Source organism: Drosophila elegans, unplaced genomic scaffold (genome assembly GCF_018152505.1).
Source record: "Drosophila elegans isolate 14027-0461.03 unplaced genomic scaffold, ASM1815250v1 contig_397, whole genome shotgun sequence".
Lineage (NCBI taxonomy): Eukaryota > Metazoa > Arthropoda > Insecta > Diptera > Drosophilidae > Drosophila > Drosophila elegans.
Genome location: NW_024545782.1, coordinates 4263141 through 4282567, shown reverse-complemented (window position 1 = coordinate 4282567; position 19427 = coordinate 4263141). Strand labels below are relative to the sequence as shown.

Sequence of the window (19427 nt, the reverse complement as noted above, 5' to 3'; positions counted from 1 at the left end):
AAATTCTAAAAAATAAATGTGAAGCAGAATGGTGATTGCTTAAATCAAAATTACCTCAATACACATTTAAATTGACAAATGGTGTCAATTCAACCCCCATCCTGGAGAGTATTATTAGTTAAACGACAGACAGAATTAAAGTATAGGTATTTATTCAATACCTAATAAGGTTTTATAAATTCTTAAGCATTATTTCCAAGTTTTAAAAATCCTTAATTTATTTCTGATACACCCCAAACCATTTTTTGAGATATTGCAGCTAAGAATTTACTGTGTTATTCAATTAAAAAAATTTTATTTATTTTAAAAATATTTTTGAATTTTTTGGTTTATATTACTTCTGTAGGACGTAACAGGTAAATATACTTTTATTTAAAGAGCATTAGTTAGCTGAGTTTGGTTAGGGAACCAAAAATCCATTTTAGTTATATGAAAAAGTTAAATTGACAAATTTCTCCAGAGATCAAAAGTTGGTTTTTATTTTATGGTAACATCACTTTTAGATCAACTCAAGTTTTGGCCCTGATCAAGCTTTCTTTAAAACTAGGCGTATAACAGATTATTGCAAGCAGAAGCTAAGTATAAAGTTCTAGTCCTGTAGGCATTTAAATTAAACTTGATGTTAACAAATTTTAATGACCTTTAAACAATTATATAATTGTTAATATATATATTTTTTTAAGCTTAAATCCTTCATTTTTCTTAATATACACATGTAGGCACAGTTTTGATATGCCATCTCCCAGTAGTCGCTCAATTAGCTAATCATGTTTGTATTTTAGCCAGCCTTGGGCAGTGGCCTAATCTGCAATTAGCCGGGCCTTTCAATTGCTCCCCAATTGGCCGAATTTCGGGGCTGGCCAAAAGCCCAGTTAATTGTGAAACGATGGTGCCCGAAACATGGCATATCAAATTGTAAACTAATATTTGCTAATAAACACGCAGAGTTAATTAAACCTGAATTATGGGCACATGGTTGTGTTAACTCCGTGGGGTGGTATTTTGGATGGGAAAGGGGTGGGAAAGGACGATGCAGGAACAGGAACATGCGCGAATTCGCTGATTTATGGGCAACAAAGGATTAAGACAACGACATCCAGATACCGATGGCAACTTCATACGCATATCGCTCTATCCCTGTCTCTTTCTGCACGCCTATCGCCCTCTCTTTCGGGCGACGTTGATGACGATCCGACGCCAACAAAAATCTCCTCGAAAACTTCAATTGCCAAAGGATTCATTTTCACTTAAAATTTATGATGTGTGTGCGTTGGGGGCTGGCTCTTAAGTGCACAGAAAAAAAATCTTTATGTATTATTTAGTTGGTAAATGGAAAGTTTTGTGTTGCCTTTTTCTTATTAAGAAAACAAAAATAAACAACATTGTTTTTTTTTCTTGTGCTAACAAAGATTTCCCTCCAATGCGATAGTTACTTTCTGTTGAATTTGAGCTGTAACAATAAAGCTAAATTATTTTATTTTTTGTCTGTGTACATTTTGTACATATATGATGTGCCCCGGGGGAGTGGGAGTGGGAGTGGCAGTGTGGGGGGACATGTGCTGGGTGTCACATTTGTGTTAAGAGATAATTTTTGGAAAATGTTCGAAACAACTTTTCTGGCCCGCCTCAGTTTTCAGTTCGGCTTCATTGATGGCTTGGTTTTTGGGGGCGGTGGCGCGGTTTTCTTGCCTCCGAAAGTTGCACACGGGACACCTTTGGGTTGACCTCCCACCCCCAAAAAACCCCGCCCCTGCCCCGCCCCTTGCCGCTGCTCCGCTTAATGAGATACAAACACATAAATTCTGAAAAGTGTCATGCATCGCACATAACGCTTTACTTTTTTGCTCTTTGATAAGCCAACAAAACTGCCGACACTGACACTGTCTCTCTATGTCTATGCGGGGGCGGGGGAGGGGATGGGAGAAAGTGGGTGAAAGTGGGAGGAGAGTGGTAGAGCCCGAATGTGTGGGCAAAGTTAACTCGTGAGTCCTGAGGCAAAAACAAAGAAATCATATTTATATGGGCATAATGTCAAGATCGCAAGAGGAAGGCAAACATGACAAGAAATAAAAATTACGGATAGTTGGGAAGTAAAACAAGGATTAAGGATATGCTATCGAGATATATAGATTTTCATTTGATTCGATTCGTTTTCTGTAGTACCTAATTAGATTTACAGCCAAATATATCTTTAAAAAGAACAATAGAGTTATAATAGTAAAAAAAATATATTTATTAAATTGCTTTAGAAGATGAAATATTAGCGAATAACGTTAAAGTTATTTAATTGAATAAAAAATGGCAAGAGCAAGCTATTTTGGTAAGGAAAATCTTCATAAATTGTATTTGTTACTGTTCACAAAGTTAAAGTGAAATAATAAAAAAAAATTAATGATTTTATTTCAAATAGGTTTTGTCTTATCTACTTCTTTTAAAAATTAAAATAGAAACCGAGCTTATTAAGCTTAAGCAGCTAAAACTAATTATTACATATTTATTTCTTTATTTAAAAAAAGGTAAATAAATAAATGGTGTCCTTGTGTGCTGTTCATTTTTGCAATGGTGGCTACGATGTCAATCCGTGTGATAATTCCACCCAACGCCCACAATCCGCCCACTAAATGAGCTTGTGAAAATCTCAGTTCTCTGTGCGACACTGTGTGTGTGTGTGTGTGTGTGTGTGTGTGTGTATGTGTGTGTGACTCCTGGGTGTTGGTGTGCTCATCAGTGAGCCATACGCTTGCCATATATCCTGTGGCATGCATAAAGAAAAGTGTAATAAAATTTGATTTATTGTAGACAAGATTCGAGTCGGATATGTTTCCCCCTCCTCGTCCACGTGAGTGTGTATATAAGCCAGGATGTTTGTGTGCATTTCGCATGCTCATTCGCTGCTGCTTCCACGCCTGCGTCTCGCTTACAAGGCGGCGTCTTCCGCCCACCGCCCACCGCCACCTCCTTTTTTCGGGGCACACACATCCTGGCGAATGAGGCGTCGGAACTCACCACCCACCCGACGCCACCCGACGCCACCCGCCCCCAGGGCGACTCATGCATCACTCGTCTAGATATCATTCATCTCGTTTGCTGCCGTTTACCTCGGCACATTACCCACTCCCACCCACCACCCACCGCCCACAGCCCACAGCCCATACAATCGCATTCACATTTTCTGACACTTTTGCTAAACTTTTGCACTGCAGGCGCTCGTCCTGCGTCCTCTGGCAGTCTCATTAGTCCTCGCCGGGCTGTGGCTTCTGTTCCCGGCTCCTTCATCGCCATCACAGTCTGCGTCGCATCTGAATCAGATTCGGGATCTGGTGGTGGGTGGGCGTTCCTTTGGAGCTGTCTGCCTTGGCTTTTTCTGCCAAGAAAAACTGAAAAACCTTCGCATTTGTAGGACAGAGAGGGACTGAGAAAGTCTGTTTCTGTAATTGCCATTTTGTAATTATTTTACTTGAGAATGGGTTGATGATTTCCCGCATTACACCACGATGATCTACGGTGGTCGGGATATTCAATAGTAATATAGAGCCAAATGAATGGTTCGGAGTAAAAATATGTTAACCATGGTTTGCTGCAGCTGAGTTAGTTAAGTATAAAACTGCAAATTTTGAATAAATATATTTATTTTTCAGAAACAAGTGCGCATATGTCATTTGCAGTTGACGTTTCTATCTGATTTTAATATTTTTCACAAAATACCGAAGGTATTATATTCAGAAAGATTTATCTAAGCTCGAATTTATCACAAGAAAAATGAGCATTATCTTTAGTTCGCAGAACAACTCAAGTAATTTTGTTTATTTATAAGCCAACACGCATACACCCAAAAAATATTATTCTTAAATATTGAAAAAATTGTTTTTCCTACATTTAAAACAAAATTTTAAAATATGGAAAATAAATTCTGAGTTTTGGAAAATGTTAAAAAAAAAAAAAAAAATTTAAGAAAATATTTTCTAAGCAACAGGAATTTGTTTTAGCAATTTTCTTAATTTTCTTCTTCTTCTTCTAACGCGTTTATGAATCCAAAGGTCCTTGGTTCAAATCATGGTTGAGAAGAAGTGAGTTTGTTGTTCCCTCTCCTTTCATACACACACTATAATTAATCGTATTTCCTGTCCTTTTGTTCCAATTAAAGAGAGTGAGTTCAATAGGGGTTGGGTACATACTTACAAAAATTAATATAATATTAAATAACAAATATAAAAAAAGACACCAGCCCGTTCCCCTCCCAGGGCTTAAGGAATTTTTTACAAACTCAAAGGTGAATTTTTATGTTTTAGAAAAAAAAATTGGAGTGTAGGTACAATCACACAAAGTTAAACTTATGTGAATTATAATTTAATAGTTATTAGTTATATTTTAATAACTTCATGTTTATTCATCTGTGTATTGAATAGAGCTGAGGCACCAAAGTGACATTGGCATCACGCATACGCACTGTTGGTCAAGCATTTAACATATTGAAATATTTGCAAACATTTTGAGAACGTTTAGGTTATTTTGTTTTATTTTATAGGTGTGTCCTCACGGATGCGTGGTAGTGTGTATTTGAGAACTTTTGCATTATGGTTGGTGGAGACATAAATCAAAATACCATTACGCCCGAAAGGTCCGCCCATATCAGGAGACAACCCATGCCGTGATTTATTAGAAAAACTGCAAGGGAAAACCCCAAAAGAAGGGGGCGAAAGGAAAACAGGAGCAGCATCCAAAGCCGGAGCCGGAGCAAGAGCCACAGCAGCAGCAGCAGTAACGCGTTTCTTTTGATAAAAATTTTGAACTAAATCAAAACTTCATTTCACATCGGTGCCATTTCTTGCGCCAGGGCCTCAGTTGAGTTCAGTTCAGTTTTCAGTTTTCAGTTTTCAGTTGAGTTGAGCGAAAACTCCACCCTCGTGCAACAAAAAGCGAGACGAGAAAAGTGCACAACATCGAAACAAGAAATGGCGGCAAAACTAGAAAATGTAGCCAAGCGATGTCGGGGGGGCGGAAAATGTTACACTGAAAAAAGTTTTGAAGTTTTTGTGGAAGACTTAAAACTATTTATGAAACATTTAATTAGACATGCACAAAATTCAATTTAAAAGAAAATAGTTCAATTAGATATTATATGTGATGTTTGACAGCCCAAAACAATTAAATGAATCCATGTTCAATTGAAGGCCCAAAAGGAATATTGTTCAGTGCAGAGAAATATGCAAGTGATATGGAGTGAGGCTGGTGCAGCAGGATGCTCAAAGGATGCCTCGTCCTTCTCCTCAACGGTGTCGCATTCAGCAAAACGACGATGCCGCATCGTTGTCCTGCGACTTGACTCGACAAAATTCACTGCTGGCTGTCAGTTCAATAAATCATTTGCGTTTTGACACGTCTCCCCCCCACCTCACCCCTCACCCCTCACCCCACACCCACCCTCGAACATCCTCGAGCGAGCTGCTGCGCCAATGAAAATCCATAAATACAAAAACAAAGCAAAAGCCAGGCCAACAAAAAAAAAAAAAGGGAAATAGAAAAACTCAGAGACGCGAGAAGTGAGACCGAGAAACAGCCCCAAAAGCCCGGCTTCCAGGCTCCATGTGGGATGCACATAAATTCCAAGCCGTAGGAGCGCTTTCCTTTCCTCTCCCTTCCCATCCAAGAGGAAAACTCGCCGGAGAGAGGTGTCGGAAAAGCGGAAGCGACCGACAGTCAGCCGGCAAGTCGAACACGAAGGCATTGCCACCGCCACAGTCCATAGATCAGAGCCCACTCCCAGGATGTCTGCGCCCAGATGATGACGATGGCGATGGCGCTGCCGATGATGCTGGGCATGATGAGGATGTCGCCGCAAGGACGTCTCAAGATGCAGCACCACCACCACTCGGAGATGCCCCTGAGATGCAGACCCAGTCCGGGTGGTCGGACAATATATTACACCTGGAATGTTGTGTTAAGCGAAAGGGCTACTTGAAGCGGTCCTGCCACGCCCATGAACAGCAGCTCCCGTCAATGTAAGCTGACCACTTGAACTGTGGATGCAGGACGCACGCACTACTTGCAGTCGGCTTGTAGCTGGAAGCTAAAATTTTATAGCCCATATTTTGCTGACAAACTCACTCAATACTTATCCGTATTATAATATAAAATTCTCCGGCTTGAAGCTTAAACCTCTGATATGACAAAATTTCTTAGCTATACCGCGGAACCCTTAGCTGATGGAACATAAGTTTGAATGGGACTTTTACTCGGAAGCAGGCAATTATGATGGAAAAGAACAAATGGTTCGTGAAACTTTAAACTTAAACATTTAAACATTTTGGTGCGTTGATTGAAAATAAAATAAATAAAAATAATTTGGAATTTTGTTTTTTTAATTTTCTATAGATAGTTGGTATTTAATAATGCGTTTCATTATAAAATACCAACTTTCTAGCTCTTATATTTCCCGAGATTTTAACATTAATTAGGAAGGTGGACAAATGGACAGACATGACTAGATGGACTCGGCTGATGATCCTTATAAAGAATTTATTTATATTTGTACTATTTTATAGGATTGGAAAAGCTTCCTTTTCACGTTTCTTGTGAAATACTTTTAAAGTAAATACAACACTTTACTAGCTATACAGAAATGGTGCAACCTAAATTCGGCTTTTTTAAATGCAAAAAGAGCGTTAGGGATTAATATGAACATTAAAAAATATTCTAAGTTTCGTTTTCATTTCAAACAAATGTATAAAATATCACATGGGCATTACAAAATGTATTTAATAATGTAAAATGGGATCTGGAGTTTATGGCCAATAATGCAATTAAAAATACTATGACTACTTTGAAATTGAATTTGGCATTAAAAACAAGGTACACAAATTTTAAAAAGTAAGATACACTTTAAAAGAAAAACAGAAAAAAGTAAGCTTCTTAAATAAAATGTTGGCTGTTTTGATTTTTGTTTCCGAAAAAAGGCAGTCGGACAGACTAATTTGACTACCCTTGTAATGCTAGTTAAAAAAAAACAAGGGCTTTTTAAAGTCGAGTAAAAATACATTAAAATATCCTCTGCAAGGATATAAATATGTTTCATGCTTCTTTTGCACTCATCATACTCTAACCTTGAGTTGAAAAAAAAGGTGAACCATATTTATATAGCGTCGAACATTTGTTGGAGTTCAGCGCAAAAGTTTGTGCTATAAATCAAACCCTTTGGGACATTTATGATCGTAAAGTTGAAAGTAACGAAATAGCATAATATACCAGGCATGAAGATGAACAAAAGCAGTAAATGCGTCGCCGCTATAAATTAATTCAAGCCGAGAGAAGCCGTTTCCATTCGAGTCCCCTTATCGCATCCTTAACATTACGGGAAGCCAGGAATTGGCATCTGCAGCCCCAATAATCATTCATAAAGGGTTGTTCCATCTTGCATTTTGCTGTCCGTTGTTAAAATAAACGATTTAATGAAAGTATTGAGGTCGCTGAGGAAACACAGAGCAAGTGAATTATAAAAATGATTTAAGGAGTGGTGGGTGGTCGTTGTAAATCATTCGATTTATTACAGTAGCTGTTAAATCGATAGATATTTTTTTCTTCGCCTGTATTGTTGAATAAAATGTAGTCTTTCGGACCCATTTTCTCTTGTTCATTCAAGAACAGAACGAAACCCATATGTGAAATATTAAATTCGTTTTTCAGTTACAACAAAGGAACAATCAACTTGAATAAAATATTTAATGTCTGCCGTATGCGAAAGTGAGGGAATCTTCTAAACCAGCTAGTAAACAAACAAACAAGGAGCGGAACAAGCAAACAGAATGAAATGCGCCAAGCGACAATTTCTAATTACAAATTCGCCACAACATTTAACCCGTTTTTTCGGACACACACATACACATACCACCTACCCAGCCGTACGAGGATAATTTCCATACTAAAACACACCTTTCGGACGAAAGCAAACATAGAGGTTAAGGGGAAAATTGTGGAAAAAAGTGACACGAGCGTTGCTCGACTAGGATATTAGCAGTAAAAAACCAAGTTGTGTTTGGTAAGAAAATACTATTTTCCTACGATCATGGAAGATTCGGAAAGGATGCAGAAATGACACGTCAAAATACAACGACACGCGTATTTGGTTTGTATACAAGATTATTATAATTTATTTCTATACAAGACAAATCTTTTCTAATAAACAATTTACGAAATCATACTTGTAGACTGCATTTGTCAAGATTAGTAATATTTTAACTTGTAAAGACTTTCCCAGTTATTTAAATACAATGGAAAAGCGGAAATAACAATGAAACGCGCTCATGAATTAAGAAAAAATATTATTTATTTTTAAATCCATATCCCTGTATACCATTTACACCCTGCAATTACCCGGGAATTCTAAAAAAAGCTCAGCTTGCAACATTTTATGCTGATCCCTGTCAGGCAACAAAACACACATAATCTGCAAAAAGGAAAACAACCGAGAGGGGCTGAATTGGATGGGAAAAAAGAAAAGTGCCAGAGAACTAGGGAAGGATGAACAAACAAAATATTTATGTCTCCAACCCACCTAACTTGCAACACGCTGCCGGGCGATAAAGGATGCGGGGCTAAGGAGCGGACGGGCGGATGGGCGTGGCAGAGATCCTGGTGTGTTTTTTTTTCGTCGCCGTATGCAAAGTGCAGGCAACAAACATCAACCAATAATGCAGACGCGATTATGTCCAACCAGGAGCAAAAATAGTTACGACCACCAGAAGGACAACTCGGGCTTCGAATGTGAAGTTGACGCCAGAAAAGCAGGACACTCGCACACAGCAAGGGAATCCTTTCCACGGACACACAACTCGTTGAGGGAGCTGCACTCACACAGGGCCAAAAAATTAAAAGCAAACAAAACACAGGAGGACGACAAATGGCAAGTGGGGAAAAAAGAAAGGACCCCAACACAAAAAAAGGGTCCTGAGAGGAAGCTGCAAAAAAACGAAAGTGTTGCACAATGGGCGTTGCTTCAAGTCTCCTGCACACTCGAACAAACACACTCACACTCACACGCAAAAGGGGACATTCACATTCACCAACACTGCTCTTTGATTTATGTCACTGACGAACACTGCGCAGTAGGTCCACTGCGAGAAACACTGTTAAAACGGGCTTTTGTATTCTTCTCATATTACAACACTTTGATGCATCATGATTTCTAGGGTTGTCCCATCGTTTTGAGTTTTTCTAGGGCATAAATATATATATATTATTATTTTTTTGTGAAAAAAATCTAAAAGCAAAGCAGAAGACAAACGAAAAGTTACGATGACGACAGCGCCGACAACATCGAGAGTTCAACTCGCTGTCTGGCGGCCAACGGGAGCGACAGAGAGGCAAGGACGCGCAGGAAGGACCTGCGATGATGCCACTGACGAGCTGGAGGAGTGGACGGAGGAGGCCACCTAAGCGCAGCCACCTCCTCGCAGGAGGAGCATCCTCCGCCACCGAGTGTCCCGTCTGGGTGCATCTGTGTGTGTGCACTTGGATTTCCTTTGTTTCCCGGCTGCCATTTCGTTCACTCGCTCGACAGCCAGTCAGCGGCGTCAGCGCCAAGACTTCGCTGCTCGTGCTCCTTCTCCAGCTCCCTGGTTATTGTTGTTGTTGTTGTTGTTTGGCCTGCGTCGAAGGACATTTCGCAGGCCCTGTGTGCGAGAGGTCCTTCTAACAAAATTTAATACTTATTGTGCTTCGCGCTTGGCGCTCGCTTTGTTGCCTGCCTGCCTGCCTGCCTGCATAAAGAAACGCAAACAGAATTTATGTTGTGACATTTTAAATTGCGCAATTTTTATGAAATCCTTTTGGAGGCGCAGCCTCCCCAGCACATCCCTGCGATGTGTCCAAACAACAACTCCTGACTGCAACAGAAATTCTCCACCAATTCGATGCGAATTTTTGTGTGCAGCACTCAAAGGGCAGGAGGAAAAAAATAGTACGATTCGAGAAGGAGATTCGAGTCCTTTTCCAAGTGCGAGGTCCTGCGCGAAGCCGCTGTCAGCCAAGCGTTTTATTTATTTTTATGTTTAGACTCGACCAGCGTCCGAGAAAACCGAAAATGTCCGAGCCATCGCCCAACGAGACGACCAGAGAAAGCAGAAAGCCCACCATGATTTACGATGATGATGTGTCCTGGAACGCGCGCGCATCTCCACCGAAGGACTCCGCACTACACAACACAACACAAGCTGCAAGATGTCCCGCCCCCCGGGATCCTCCGTTTCGCCAGCCCTGGCCAGGGCAGCTTTACATATTTGGGCACAAGGAATTCCGCCAGCTGAACCTTTGGAATGCATTTGCTCGTTTGGATTTCGAACACGACTCTCCGGAGTTCACTGGAGCTCTTGAAGCACTTGTTTTTTGTTAGTACTTGCAAAAATACTTAACTGAAAAAGAGAATTTTAATAACGTTATAAAATTAAGTGAAACGTTGACTAGAAACTATTATGTGCATAGGATTGTCAGGTAATTCGTCAAACGACTGGTTTTTACACATTTCATTCAGGTTTGTCATTTTTGTTATCAAATCAAAAGAAACAAGTGCAAATGTATCTTCAAAATCAGTTTTGGAATTACTTTAGATGGTGCAGGGTGAGCTTAGTGCTTCATCGTTAAAATAGGAACAATTTTTAAAAACCAGAATATTTAATAAGCGAAATACAGCGAAATATTTTACATTTATATTTTTTGTCACAATATTAAAGATTTTAAAAAGGTGTTTAACTAATGACTTTTTTTAAAATGCAGTAATTTGTATGATATTGTAGAACTTAAAAAGGAAATTTATATATTTTAAAAGGAAACAAGTATTTGCTTACCAATTAAAGTGACCCAAGCTATTTATCAAAATCAAGTTCGAAGACTCGATTGGATGATCTTGCAGAGTCAATTAGAAAAAGTGGCAATTATGGACGAAAATATTAAATAATTAATTTGTTAATGCTCTTTTGGTAGTTAGTTTAACCTGATCTATTAGTTAATTAATTCTAATGATATATAAAGTATAAATAAAATGAATGAATTCAATTGTAATTCAAAATCCGTTTTTTTATGTTTTCCAATCGCTGTTGAACTTGACATTTGGGAAGATTGAGGTGAAGGGAACTATAAAATAGGAATGTTAGTTTAGATGTATATGTACTGAACTGTACTTACTTAATCCTGAGGTATTGATGACAGCTTTAAAGTTGTGCAGTGCATACAAATCCAGTTGCGGCACCTCCGACACCTCGGAACTTTCGCTGGGAGCCAATGGGGTCTCGGGAATCTCGGCAACCTCTTCCAAATCTGCAGTTTCGGCTTGCACTCGACTGCGACTGACCACAGCACTCTTCTTGTATTTGCGTCGCATACACTGCTCCAGTTCGAACTCCTCCGAAGTGGGCTGCCTATCAGCAAGGGATCGCTTGGTCCCGGAAGAGGCGTTCAAATCGGGTCGGCAAATACTGGGCACAAGGGTTTTGGGGACTTGGACGCGGTGGTCGCGAGATGCTTCGACCTGCCGCTCGTCTATCTGCTGGATTTTTCTCTCTAGCCTTTTAACTTTTTCGGGATCTTCCAGTGCCGCGGCCTTTGTAGTTTCCATAAGCAAGTAGATCTTTTGGTGAGCAGCCCTCTGCCTCTGACCACCTGTCCTCTTACTTTGTACCAGCTTGTCTACATCATCCTCGGTGAATGAATATTCGGCGGCCCTTTGGATTTCCAACTGCTTCCTGGCGATCTCGAGAAGAGTTGGCTTGACCTGCAGATAGTAGATTGTTGGGTTGTGGGCACTTAATCAAGTTCGCGAGGACAACACAAATAAATTTATAAAAAAATAACAAACTAACAGGGATAGAGGTTAAAGTACAAACTTGTTTATATAGGTTCTTATAGTTATTACTTAGAACTCGAAAGGGTTCGTGCAAATATGTTAAAATTGAAGTTTTCATAACAGGGATAGAGGTTGAAGTACAAACTTGATTATATACGTTTTTATAGTTATTACTTAGGCCAAAATTTGATGTACATCTTGGATAGTTCAGAGGATGGTAGTTGCGGGTTGGTCTGAAAGGCACACTAAAAGTAAAGCGGCTTACCCATTCTGTGCAGTCGACATCATCTCTGTAGAAGGGTGCATTCCAGCGACAGAACTCCTCGTGGGTAATCGGCTGGTTGGAGACCACGTCCATCCGGGAATAGCGCTTCTGAGCGCCATGCTTCAAGCTCAGGACGAGGTTGGTCCGCTTGCTGCCCAGCAGGTAGTCCTCACTGTCCCGGTACAGGCCCACAACCTGGTACACACAGTTCGCGGATCCGTGGCCCACATTGACCCGCACAAAGCATTCCACCACAGTCTGCTCGAAGACGGGCTTGTCCAGAAAGCTCTCCAGTTGGTGTCGAGCCAGCATCGCCTGGCTCAACTGCTCCCTGGTGGTCACTTGTGGCTGATCCGTGCGTGCCGGCTGCGAAACAGACCGGGAAACGCTCTCTTCCCCACTGCTGCTCGACGAGTCATCGGAGTATATGTCCGCGGCCTTCAGACTCTTGTCCTTGGCCAGCTTCTGGCTCCGCACTGCCTTCAAGCGTCCGAAGGCATAGGTCTTCTTGTCTCCAGCCCGCTGGTCATCCAAGTTCTGCCGCCTGGTCTGCGAACGCTCCTTTTGTCCGGAGTCCTCCTGCTGCTGGGATGACAACCGACTCCTGGCCAGCTGATTTCGGATGTTAAGCTTGCGCTTCATGTCCTCCCGCCTGAAACTTTGCAATCGTGCCCTATCCTCGGCATCGCCCATCAGGTCCTCATCGTAGCCATCATCGAACTGCTCGGCTTCTGGATCCGTTCCAAGGGTCTCAGAAATTTCACCGTCCCTCAAATCATCGGCGAATGCCACAACCCTTTTCCTGAATTGCCTATAGCCATCAGCCATTTTCTAAAACTGGATAAAATGACTACACTACCAAAAATGTATTAAAATCCTTAGTCAAAACAATTTTTGGGAGACTTGCCAGAAGTTGTGTCCTGTAGTGCAGCTGGATTGTGAATAAGCCTATGGTTAATACGTGACAACCAGGTTGGTTAAATTTTATTTTCGGGGCATGTCATTTTTTTCAAGGCACACTCTTTTAAAAATTTTACCATTTCTACTAGTTTTCCCAAAAACTTTAAGAGCAAAAACTTAACAGAAAAACACAATTGATAAATATCTATTGGAATTTTGATACAATGTACATAAAAAACAGAACAAAACCTTGATTCGAGGTGGATTCAAACACATGGCCTTTTAAGCAAATGATTGTTGTTTTACCTTTCTGATTAAATTATTCACATTAAATATCCTCTGGGTAAGTTTAAGCAATTTGCATCTAAAATACATAGCAGTTACAATGTCATAATAATAATTAAGGTTTTATGTTTCATCAGAATGCGTAACACTTCCTTGCGATAAATTTTTTAGTTTATTGTTATGACGGATCCATAAATTCTTAAATCAATATTATTCACAAAAAAAAATGCAAATATAATTATAAATGTGTTTGTTTAAAAAAAAAATCACTTCCTCAGCAAACACAGAATCGCAAATTTTTTTTAACGTTTTTCATAATATTTTGCATGGTAATTGATTCAACTTGCCATCGACAAAATATAACTAAAACTCTCATAATTGTGATTACTTTTTGCTGTGACATTTTTTGGCAATTGCAGCATTGCTCCTGTTGTGGTTTCCCTTGTTTTTGCACTTCCCTGTTAATAAAAATTTACGATTATTGTTTTCACATTTTTCATGTTTGTCAATATTAAAAACATTATTTTTCACACGAATTGGCGTCAATGGATGGATACGCACATATCGCGATCCCCGTTCGACGGACGAAGGATGTGTCTCCGAAATTTTATTGAAATTCGCTGATGGAATCCAGACCAAAAAAGGCGCAAAAGTGCGAGAAAAACACTCGAATTGCAATGGAAAATCGCATTCAATCGGTCGCCAGCAGCAGCACCACTCATAACTCAACCTGGTGCGGCGCCAGGACATAACCGAGCCAGGGACACGGACACGGACACGGACATGGACACAAATCCATTGGACGATGGGCATCGACGCTGGCATTCCCATTGTTGTGGCGCTGGTGGATTCGGGACAATTGTCAGGCAATAAATCGATGTGTGTAGCGCTGTAAATTTTTGGCGGATGGCCGATGAAAAAGTGCATATTATGCAATTCGACAATACGCCAAACATGTCGACCTACGCACAGTCATTCGACCACCCCACACCCATCCACCCATCCAGCCATCCACCCACTCGACCTCGTGGCAGTGCAGCGGAAACGGAAACGCGCACACAAGTTCTTCTCTTCTCTTCTCTCTTCTTCATCTTCGGCCTGCAACAGCGCTTTGCATATCAATGAAAATGCATAAATTTTTATTCGCCCTCAATTTCGCTGCCGTTTTTTCCTTATGTACGTTGCACTCGTTGCATCCTTGCCCATCGCCCATTGCCCAATCCTGTCGTCCATCAAAAGGCATAAATCAGTTTGGAGGTAGCGGCCGAGAGCGGCAAAAAAAAAAAAAAAAAAAGATTTACCAACACGCGTAGCTCCGGAAGCTTCTGAAAAAACTGGATCCCCATCCCAAGCAGATCACTTCTTCGGGGCAGAACAGTGACGAAACGTAATCCTTGTCGAAAAACTGCACCAAAGCAAAAACACTGAAAACCCATAAAAATGCATCATAATTTCCTGGACATTCGTGCAACTGGAACTGGATCACCATCGGCAGCAACATCATTGTGTATAGCATCCAAATGACCAGCAAAGCCATAGTGAACGCCCGAAAAAGGGGGCGTGTCAGCCGAACCAAACCCTGAGTTGTGCCGAATATCCAGTAGGGGTACTCGACCACAAGCTTAGAAATTTTTCACAAATTCGTATGCTAATGTATAGAAAATTGAATTTGAGTTTCAAAGTCATATTAATTGTGATCAATTAAATAACCATTATTTTAGTCTTTAAGTATTGTTAAAATGGATTTCAATTACTGTATTATTATTGATTCATAACAAAAAAATATCCTACTTTTATATATTGAGTAATGTGCGTATAGGACGAAGTCATGCCGACTTTCCCTGTACTTTTCTTTTCATTTTCAGATCTTTCGTTTGGCAGCTAATGATAAAGTCATTCGATTGTAATAAAATTGAGAGTCTATTTCTAAAAGTTTTATATTGTCTGAAAAAATCACGTTTTAATTTTGTTTAAATCAGTTTTCTGTCTGTTTTTTGCGAAAGTTTAATCTTTTAAACTTAGAGACGGACGGACCCGGCTAGGAATATGTCCGTGATCAAGAATTTATCCTTTTGTTTTATTAGGAAAAACTTCTGAATATAATATGGATATCCAATCCACATTGGATATAAATTTTAGTTCCGCAATGATATAATACAGGGTGTATTCTCGAACAAAAAACCTTGAGTGACGCTGCCGGGCATCATTTACAAGCAACAAGCCCCCACGCGCTGCTTTATAAGTCCTGTCGCTGGCTGCACTGAATCCGAAAAGGGCCCATCAAAATCAACGGCGTGACCAATCGGGAAAGGGGATTCGGATGGGGGGTGCAGCCTGCAGGGGAACTGCCCGCACCGTTCACCGCAATGCGTTAATAGATTTACAGGCCTCCGCACCTGGACCTCTCCCCAAATCGCACAAGCCGATTGCATATAATCACAGGATACTCGGTCATTTCGGCGGTGGCCCTGCGTTGTTCTTTTACTTGCACAAAAAGCGGCCGTAAATTTTACTTCATTCATGCAGACACTCCTCCTAACTCCCACAAAGGAAACATGGAACGGACAGCGAGCCTGTGCACAATTCTGAGTGCATTCGATGCGATACGTTGGCGGCCTGTCCACTTGTCATCCTTGCATTTATGTATTGAATTATGACTCTTAAGCCCGCCAAAAAGGTAAAATGCAAGGACTGTAAATGGAAACCGGCGAAAAATGACGGAGAACTTTCTGGTTTTTGAGCAATTCATTTGAAGAAATTGTTATCATAAAACAACGTTAACGTTAACTCATACAAAAATTCTGCGACCACCAAACATTTTACTCATTCGACAAAGTAAATAAGTAAAGTTGAACAAAATATAGGAATAGAAACTTATTTTTTGGTTGGTATATTTTTTTCGTTCAACATCTGTCAATAGTGAATAAGCTTTCCAATCTTTTAAAAAGTATACGGTAAATAGATGTCAGAATTTTATTAAAATATTGTTTCTATGGGAGCTATGCTATGCTATAAGTCGTCCGATCCTGCTAGATTCTTTCTCATAGTGATGCTGATCAAGAATTTATATACTTTATAGGGTCGAAAATGTCTCCTTCACTGCGCTGCAAACTTCTGACTAAAATTATAATACCTTCTGCAAGGGTATAAAAATTAAATATATAAAAAGTTTTATTTAAACCAGTACAACACCGGTTAGCTGTACCGTAAAATTTATATATTTTAAATTATATATATATTTAGGAATCCCCTTCATCTAAAATCAGATCATAACGTTTTCCCCTGCGGATCTCAATTTGGTCCACGTGTTGTTTGTCTTTTGAGTCTTGGAAAATCAACAAGGCGAGCAGATGAAAGAACAGCAGCTGGATTCTTGAGATTTTACACAATTGGCAAATATTTAAGTCTGGCAAACGCAAACAGCGGCGCCGTCTTTTAAATTGTTTCTAATTTCTAGTGTTGACACGGCGGTGTTGGAGGTGGTCCTCAACCAAGACATCTGTCGTAGGAAGTCGTTTCTAGGCTGCCGACATCCAACGCTATCATTTGTTGACACAGACCCACCTATGGAGATTCGTTCCAGTTTACCGAAATCATTTCATATTGTGGACTTTGGGTGCTGAAAACGCTTCATATTTGTGAGCGGAGATCCACATTTTAATTAACCAAGAATATGGGCATAGGAACTGGGAGATTAAAAGACGCCGCCAGTTATAAATATACATTAAAAGGTTTCAACTGACTTCGCTGCGAAGTTTGTTTTAGGAATTTCGGAGTGTGAAGAAAAGTTTGTATTAGGATTTCCCTATAATTAACTGTTGATATTTATAAATGCGGGGTATTGTTCTACTGTTTGTGATCTACTTTGAGCTGACTAAATAGGTTTTCTTGATCTCACACATGCCTTGATTGTTCGTTATAAAAAAATTATATATCTCACAACTATTATATAAAAATAACGTACATATATAGTTATGTTTAGCCTTGAAAAGTTTTTAATGATTGTTTAAAATCTAGAGGGTGTGGCATTATTATTGCATCATATCTAGCATCAGTACATATAACTGGCATCACGTTTAGGTCATTAACTTTAATGTTACAACTTTTTAAGCTGGCTGAAATGCTTACCTTTAAACAAACAATTTCAACCGAAGTGTAATTTATTTTTTTTTTTCAACTTCAAACGGCTCTGCGCTAATTCACACAGTTCGTCACAACTCGATGGCCAGATAAAATGCCAAAATCGATGAGTCGCTGAGCTCTGTTGGCCATGGCCAGAATCATCAGTGTCAGTTCGGTGGTCAAAACGGTAGCTTCACTACAAAGCAAAACAAAATGGGTAACTCCCGCATTTTAAGAACTACAAATGTTGTGCTTTTACTCACGGCTTATCAGATGCACTGGTTCGAGAAGAAGTCGCAAAGGTTCCGATTGTCCCTGCCCGGAGTAGTCTATGTCCTAGTGCTCGGTTGCATCTATGCCGCATGCTTTTCCCGGCACTTTGATCCCGCATCATCTCTACTGAATGTTCTGAACGACGTGTCACCATTTCTTTTTGGACTGGCCAGGATGCAACTATTGCTGGGAGCAAAAGCGTTCGCCTATGCCGTATATTCTAGTGTGAAATCTGTGGGTGCAGTTAACACCCTGGTGGAGTCACTTCCAACCAGAGATCGCGGATTTGGAAAAAACGAGGCCATAGTCTACGTTCTACTTAGTTCAACCTTTGGCATTCTCTTCTGTTTCGGACTCTACATAGCATATGAAATGAAATTCGAGCTACCTCCGTTGCAAGATGCGATGATAGGAATGGCTCTATTTCTTCCTCATCTGATTTTAGCTGGATCGGTCAAATTATATATGGTTTTGGCATTTTTAAGTTGCTGCCAATTGAAGCAGCTTAAGAAGAGTGTGGAGGAGGAGTTTAGAGCAAATTTGTTAGAAGCCGAGCGGGATACCGCTTCCACTTCATTCACTGTTTCCCCGAAAAACTCAAGTTTGGACAACTTGGATGGTCTGAAAAGAAAGTTGGAGGTTCTGGCAACAAGTTTTCGTGACTTTTTTCAGTCACTGGAGCACTCCTTGATACTCCTTTTTGCCATGAACGGAAACTGCCTACTGGTTGGTATATATTCCCTAACCTACTACTGGAATACTTGGCACGTTATCTTCGAGGATCGCAAGCGAAGAATCTTCTACGCGGCAAATGCATCCATATACGCCTGTATTGCTAGTGATTACATCTCCTTGATGTTTGTTCTCTTCCTAATGGCGAATGAGGTAAATATAAAAGTACAATATTTTTTCAATATATTGCCTAAATATACACATTTTTCAGCGTCTAAGCTTTATTGCGTGTCTTGATTTCTTCCTGGCCCAGCGGACTTCTCTATCGAAAAGAATGAGACATGTCGCCAAAGATTTAAAGGGCGTTCTTCGCAGAACTTTCGATGTCAAATTTGACTCACTCATTCGTTTTAATCTTAGTTACGTCACCATGGTAATGTTTTACTCTTGAACAAGTATACATATCTTAAAGTTTATATTACAGATGACACTCGTGCAGTTGCTTATTATAACTTTGATTGTGATGTTCCATTACCTAAATGATGAAATTCTGTTACTGAGAGAAGAACTAAGCAGCAAGGACGATGAGTAACTTAAGATAATATTTACTTAATTCAAAGAAATCATTTTTGGTCTTAATATTTATATTGTCTTGCAATCAATGATGTGCTCTATATATCTACCGCTCTTTCTCATAACCCACTCTGCCACTCCGGTAAGAAGTTCATATTAATTACCATCATATGCAAACTTAATCCATAAATTAATACGTTTGCCAGAGCCAAACAGACAGAGCAACAAATCACGATTAAGATGGTAATAAAATGGTTCCCCAATCAAAGTACAATGTCTGCGTTGTAGTTAGAGATGAACCAGCTCCTGGTAGATCTTGTTTACTAAATAGGTTATGGAGCACTTGTTTTACCATTTCTATGTAATGGGCAGGATTGGGATACTAGTTTTTTGTATCTAGTATTTGCGAAAATAAGTATTTAGATATCTAGTTGAGGTAAAAGGGTAAGAAACACGTTTTGTATCAAGCTTATTTAAAAATAAAAATATTTTTCTACCTTTTAGGTA

General features: G+C 39.9%; 3 protein-coding genes across 5 annotated transcripts; 1 reads left to right on the top strand and 2 right to left on the bottom strand.

The window, feature by feature from the left end:
* Nucleotides 1-10966: 10966 nt before the first annotated feature.
* LOC108135199 (RNA polymerase-associated protein RTF1 homolog) lies at nucleotides 10967-13048 on the bottom strand. Of its 2 annotated transcripts, XM_041708872.1 has the most exons (4): nucleotides 13003-13029; nucleotides 12096-12945; nucleotides 11173-11758; nucleotides 10967-11121 (listed from the first exon to the last, which is right to left on the bottom strand). In XM_041708872.1, exons 2-4 carry the CDS (start codon nucleotides 12921-12923, stop codon nucleotides 11066-11068), a joined length of 1470 nt encoding a protein of 489 aa, XP_041564806.1. In that variant the 5' UTR covers nucleotides 12924-12945; nucleotides 13003-13029; the 3' UTR covers nucleotides 10967-11065. The 2 variants fall into 2 exon arrangements, with proteins under 2 accessions (XP_041564806.1, XP_017111310.1); XM_017255821.2 differs by having other exon boundaries at nucleotides 12096-13048.
* A 1068-nt stretch (nucleotides 13049-14116) lies between these two features.
* On the bottom strand, nucleotides 14117-14841 carry LOC121467403. 2 transcript variants are annotated; one of them, XM_041708829.1, is made up of 2 exons: nucleotides 14582-14841; nucleotides 14117-14502 (listed from the first exon to the last, which is right to left on the bottom strand). In XM_041708829.1, the coding sequence occupies exons 1-2, from the start codon at nucleotides 14815-14817 to the stop codon at nucleotides 14430-14432; spliced, it is 309 nt and encodes a 102-aa protein (XP_041564763.1). In that variant the 5' UTR covers nucleotides 14818-14841; the 3' UTR covers nucleotides 14117-14429. The 2 variants fall into 2 exon arrangements, with proteins under 2 accessions (XP_041564763.1, XP_041564764.1); XM_041708830.1 differs by having other exon boundaries at nucleotides 14586-14841.
* A 2747-nt stretch (nucleotides 14842-17588) lies between these two features.
* On the top strand, nucleotides 17589-19188 carry LOC108135209. Its single transcript, XM_017255833.2, has 3 exons — nucleotides 17589-18560; nucleotides 18619-18780; nucleotides 18832-19188. Exons 1-3 carry the CDS (start codon nucleotides 17616-17618, stop codon nucleotides 18937-18939), a joined length of 1215 nt encoding a protein of 404 aa, XP_017111322.1. The 5' UTR covers nucleotides 17589-17615; the 3' UTR covers nucleotides 18940-19188.
* Nucleotides 19189-19427: the final 239 nt, after the last annotated feature.